Consider the following 6000-nt stretch of genomic DNA (forward strand, 5'->3'; position numbering starts at 1 on the left):
GGAGGTTACAAAGAGGCTGCCCAGTAAGTCCTTCTCTGCCCAGATATCACTCGTGGCAGGGAGGCATGTACAAATGCTGGAGCCAAAAGGAGACTGCCTCTCTCTGAGAGGCAATAGCCTTTATCAAAATGTGACAAGAGGATCCATGCAGGATGAAGACAGCCTCAGGGGCCCAAGCCATGAACATGCAAATGTTGCAACTTATAAGGAAGACCTTGTCCCAGTTAGTGGGGGAGGCTGCATCCCAAGGAGCCCCCACCTGCCACCACTGAAGAGGATAGACTGTACATGCCTTTTCCAGGCCTGCCTCATTGTTTGGGGATCAGACGGGCAAAGGAAGGAGGTGGGTTATGCTGTACCCTCCTCCGGCATTAAGAGCAAGCATTTCCTCACTGGGATTTATAAGCAAATGGAGCAGGGGGAGGGATGCAGTGGGTGAATGCTCTCATTCACCCACTGCATCCGACTCCTGCCCCTACCCACATCAGAGCAAGGTCACATCCACTGGAGACCCTTATCCGGTCAGGGGCTTTGGAAGACAAAGCTTGACCACAGAATAAGCCACCAATGAGCCAGTAGGGGGACCTTGGCATGCGGTCTTGAAGTTCAGCTGCCAAGGCTACAGGATCCCTTAAAAAGTGTGCACAAAGCAAAGCCAACCCTATAACCGGAAGGAACTAAAATGTTCCACAAAAATAGAACATCCCTGGAATCAGTGGGTTTCTTTGCATCTACTGAGAGGCAATAAATGGTTTTGCCCATTTCTGATTTTGCAAGGAACTAAAATTGATGAGGCCTCTGAAAATGCGATTTCTCATTTGGAAACTGGCTGTTCCCTTTCCTGCTCTGGGAACAGTTGCCTCCTGGCTGCTAGAGATTGGCAAGGGCTTGGTCTCTGCTCCTGACCAAGGGATGAATTCACACCTCCCAACAGCACACTGCAGAATGGGTGGGCCGCCATGTTGGGAGGCTCTCAACACAGAAAGGAAGGCAGCTTTTTTCCGTCTCCCCCAGAGCTTCGATGCGGACAGGAACAGATGGGGAGGCTCACCCCCCTTCTTCTCTTGCTGTGCTGCCAGGGACAGGAGGTGCCTACAGGATGAATGGCAAAGCCAGAAATTCTGCCCAGCTCCCTCTAGACAAGGGCAACTTTTCCAGATGGATTCCAACCAAGAGGTCTTTTGCAGCCACTGCCCAGTTTTGGAGGGCCTCAAGGTCCGTCAGTGCTGAGCAGGTGTGGGGAAGGTGCAGCTGCCCCATCTGTTACCTGCTCTGAATGCAACTGCTCAGCAGAACTTGGGATGTGCAAAGCCAGTTTTTTCCCAGTTTAATGAGGATCCATGTTTAATTTCCACGGCAAACAAAGCAAGGCACAGTGCGGTGGGGGGGGAGGGAGAAGGTTTTCAATGGGGACCCTATGGCTGCCTGAACTGAATAAGAAGACAGAAAATGACAGGTGTTCCCATCACACTAAGCACCTGGACCATCTCCAGCCTGTGACAGGAAACCAAGGTGTTCTTTTCTATTCCCCCTCCGTCACAAAAGCCGTGGCACCCAGCTCCACCCAGCAAACTCCCAACCTGTCCTTGTAAGCCATTCATTGGGAAGTAGGGATTTTTAATAATGAAAATACCAAAAAGATCTAATCTACTGAGAGATATTCCCAAACTTCGGTGATTTCCTGGAACAAACAGTTGGTTTTTTTGTTCTACAGGAGCCCATTTCATACAGCACAAACTATTAAGCTTCTGTGCTTTGATGCACCAATATATTAAATATCCAAAAGGTTTTTCATGCATTAAGACATTCCATTTCTTTTCTTAATGTCACCTAACCTCTGTAGCATTATTATTCACTTTCTGGAACTGCTTCAGTATAATACTTTGTAACAAAGAAGCAGTTAGGGTCCTTATTTTTTAATCATGGCTTCCAAAAAGGGATGAGGCAGTACAAGATTCTCTTTCAGAATGAAGGTTGTTCGATTTGGTCTCCACAAAAACCAAACCAGCCCCAACACCTTCCTCGCCACCGGCACTGAAAACCATCATTGCATCTCACATGAAGTTATTAGCCTGGCTGTGAAAAATCAAAAGGGTCTCAGCTCAGATTGTGTCTTCTTTTTCCCTCTGCCTTTCGCACAGTCAAAATGCAAATGAAGGCAAATCAGACGCTGGCATGGATGGCAGCGACAAGGAGAAAGATCTGGGCAGCATTCTAGAAAAACAGGCGAGCCCTGGTTTTAATTAAAAAGTTTTGGGATGATTAATCACCCATTTTCAGATATCTGGGCATGTTCCTAGAAGGAATAAATAGGAATAAGTAAATGCTGTTTCTGTATCTTGCCCCCCATCAACCTCTCCGACTGAACCAAAGGTAGAGACACTTGCTCAGCAGGAGAGAAAAGCTGATGCTGGAACCTATGAAGCTGAAGGAGAGCCAGGCACCCCCGAAATGCCGCCGCCACGGCTGTACGATGGGGCTGGAGGCTCCTGCACCAAACAGATGGCAGAAGCTGCCGCTGCCTGTTCTTTTATGCAGCGCAGATCGATTACTCTACATCGGATTGTAATTTCATCCAAGGCAACCTCCCATCGCCTTCTCATTTCAACAGCTTCATTAGTTTGGCTCCAGTTTTGATACACAAGATCGCTGCTCCCGATTTGAAGCTGAAGCATCTGAAACAATTGCATTTTCCACCTGCCCCCCTCCGATTCCATCCCATCTCTATCAAACTGCTGGGTTGGATTTATAGAAGCACTTCCAGATTTTAAAGGCCCGCCGGTCTTGGGAATATGTGTTTCCCGGGTTTCAAAGATGGTTCTCCATCTACTTTGAGAACTGGAGACAAGAGAACAAAGCTCTAAAAGTAACGCGGTCCGCGTTAAGCCTTGAACATTCTCGCTTGGAGCACTGGCAGAAACGCTGCGCTAGAGTCTACCCGACATTCATGTAATTAAGGACGTTTCTGCAGCGATGGGCTGAGGGAGGTGGGTGGGATTCATTTTAATTTCCTATTGAATGATTTCAGGGCTCGAACTGTGCCATTGAGGACTCGGATTCGGAGGAGAGCTGCCTGCTCAGTCCCGGCAGAGGCCGGGAGGCGAATGGTCCCGCAACGGTCCTCGTCTCTTCAGAAGGGGCTGCCTGCACCCACCGCGGACGGCAGGACAAAGGGGCGGCAGCCAACCGGGGCCCAAGGGAGGCCGTCATCCCTTCGCCAGAGGGGCAAAGTGGGGACGCTATTAGCCGGCTGCCAGAAGCAGTCTCGGCGGCAAGCCTGGGCACGCTTAGCCGCTGCCCCTAGCGAGCTGGGGAGGGCAGAGGGATGGCAAGCCGCTCCGGTCTCTCCTGGAGGGAAGGGCGGGCAGGACAGGGAAGCAGCTCCCGCAGAAAGTCCTGAAGTTCCCGCCCCGACGGGGCGCCCTACCGCCGCCCGCTCGCACCGCCGCCGCCTACCTGGGCTGGTCCAGGAGTTGAGCAGCAGGAGGCAAGAAGTGACCAGCCACATGCCATCCAGGGGGGCCGATGCCGCGGGCGGGCGGGCGCCCTGCCTCTGCCCGTGTCCCCGGCCGGCCCTCGCCAGCTTCCCCCGTCGTCGGATGCTCCGCGCTCCGCACGGCCAGCCCGCCCGCCCGCCAGCCTAGCGCTACGCTCAGCCGCTCCGACTGTCAGCCGGCGAGCGAGCGAGCGAGCGAACGAAAGAACGAAGGAACGCGCGAGCTAGCGAGCGAGCGGCGGGCGGCGAGGGAGGAGGAGCGGGCGGCCTCCCACATCCCCGCCCACCAGCCGGGAGGGGGAGAAGGGGCGCCTCCGCGCCGGGCCCTGGGCAGGTGCCCCGCTAAGGCGGCCGGGCCGGCACGGGCCGCATTTGCCACCTGGCAGGGTTGTCTGTACGCCCCCCCCCCCGCCCGGGAACCCGCTTCCCCTCAGCCCGGCCCGGGGTCCCCGCTGAAGACCCCGAGCGCCGTTTTGGGTCCCCCGTTTACCTCCGGCAGCTGGGAGCGGCCTCCTCTCCGTCAGCCTTGTCTTTCCGAGGAAGCAGACGGTGGGAAAGGAGCGCTCCGGAGGCGCCAAGCTGCTCTTGCTCGCGGCCGAACCTGGGCTGGGCAGGCGGTTCCAGCGCCGAGCAGCTGGTTTCTCCTTCGTGCAACCAGCGAGGTGGGACTGGCGGCGTCTCCACTGCGCGCCGGACAAAAGTTTTGCGGACCCGTCGGGGACTTGACGGCTGGTCATGAGGCGGTCAGGCACGGCCGTCTGGCGCCGTTGGAAAGGCCTTGCGAAAGGCCCAAGCCAGGCCACCCCGGAGCAACTAGCCTGCCCTGCCCGGCGGTTGCCTGACCCGAGCCATTCGCATATCGAAATCGACTCCCTGGCCAGCCGAGGCCAGGTTCGGGTCCTCCGGAGAACCACCGGCTTCCCGCTGGTCGCGCCACGGCTTCCTCCCCACTCCCGGAACGTTGGCCGGAGCCGGCCGTCTGTTAGAGGGCACGCCTGCGACACGTGGGGACCTTTCGGCACACGGGGAAGCGGCCTCCGGCCGAGGAATCGGGCCGGGAGCGTCCCTCCTGAGAAGGGCAGGCGGGGCTGAACCGCGGGGTCAGCCGTGCGTGGGCGGAGGGTCAAGGACCGACCTTGCCGCCCCTCGGCCCTTCCGCACTATGCCTCAGCATTAGGCCATCCCTCCCGCGGTGATGCCCTGCGAGCCGGACAGGTCCTCAGCCCCGCTTTTGGACCTCGACGGGCCCCGCTCTTCCTGCTCTCCAAGCGCGCCGGCCCTGGCCTGCGCGCTTGGGAGGCCTGGGTGAGCAGAGCGAACGGCCCAAGTCTGAATTCGGCAGGGAGAGCGAACCCTTGAACTCCCAACACCGAGGAAGCCTTCCGCAGGAAGCCTCCTTTGCGAAGATTCCCCTGGAGCGGGAGAGTTTTTCTGGGGGCCCTTGGGGTCTGCCTAGTCAGGAGAGAAAGGGCAAGCCTCGCTTGCTCTGGGGAGATGGAATCCCAAAGGCAGCTCAGCTGGGACTTCTTCCCCTAAAGCAGAGGTGGCGAACTACGCCCGCTTTATGACTGGTGGACTTCAACTCCCAGAATTCCTGAGCCGGAGCTGAAGTCTACAAGTCGTCAAAGGCCATAGTTGCCCACTGTTGCCCTAAATGCAAGGGCAGCAGCGTATTCTGGAAAGTTCCTCCAAAGGAATTTCTCAACGGGTGGGGATTTTTCAAATTCTTGAAGCCTTTTGGTCAAAATCTCCCCCAGAAATTAGAGGAGAATAATCAAGATTTAGTCCTCCCTGGCACATTTTGTTGGTGACATATCTTTCAGAGGTGGTCCAAATGTGATTTTTTTTTATTATTATTATTTTTTATTTACATTTATATCCCGCCCTTCTCCGAAGACTCAGGGCGGCTTACAATGTATAAGGCAATAGTCTCATTCTATTTGTATATTTACAAAGTCAACTTATTGCCCCCCCAACAATCTGGGTCCTCATTTTACCTACCTTATAAAGGATGGAAGGCTGAGTCAACCTCGGGCCGGGCTTGAACCTGCAGTAATTGCAGGCTACTGTGTTCTAATAACAGGCTTTACCAGCCTGAGCTATTACGGCCCTTAATTGATTGTGCCTTGGCAATGCCTAAAGGACCTGTCCTGAAGAAATGGACCTGGACTGATGCTGTCCAGTTGCGCAAGGTTGCCCAAGGTGGCAAGGTGAAGACAGGGAAGGGAGGGGGCTCTGTAAGATCTTAATATAACAGTATCTTAATATAGGTAGTCCTCGATTTACAACAGTTCATTTAGTGACCATTTGAAGTTACAACTGCACTGAAAAAAGTGACTTATGCCCATTTTTCACACTTATGACCATTGCAGCATCCCCACGGTCATGTGATCAAAATTCAGACTCATATTTATGACAGTTTCAATGTCCTGGGATCACGTGATCATCTTTTGGGATCTTCTGACCAACAAAGTCAATGGGCAGCCAGATTCACTTAACCATGT

General features: G+C 54.5%; 1 protein-coding gene across 1 annotated transcript in view; it reads right to left on the reverse strand.

The window, feature by feature from the left end:
* DSCAML1 (DS cell adhesion molecule like 1) overlaps positions 1-3573 on the reverse strand; it is a 121685-nt gene extending 118112 nt beyond the window's left edge. The window contains exon 1 of the mRNA XM_058194225.1: positions 3457-3573. Coding sequence (XP_058050208.1) covers positions 3457-3508 — 52 coding nt within the window. The 5' untranslated portion in view covers positions 3509-3573. The remainder of the gene's footprint in view (positions 1-3456) is intronic.
* Positions 3574-6000: the final 2427 nt, after the last annotated feature.

This window comes from Ahaetulla prasina, chromosome 9 (assembly GCF_028640845.1).
Source record: "Ahaetulla prasina isolate Xishuangbanna chromosome 9, ASM2864084v1, whole genome shotgun sequence".
In the NCBI taxonomy this organism is placed as follows: domain Eukaryota; kingdom Metazoa; phylum Chordata; class Lepidosauria; order Squamata; family Colubridae; genus Ahaetulla; species Ahaetulla prasina.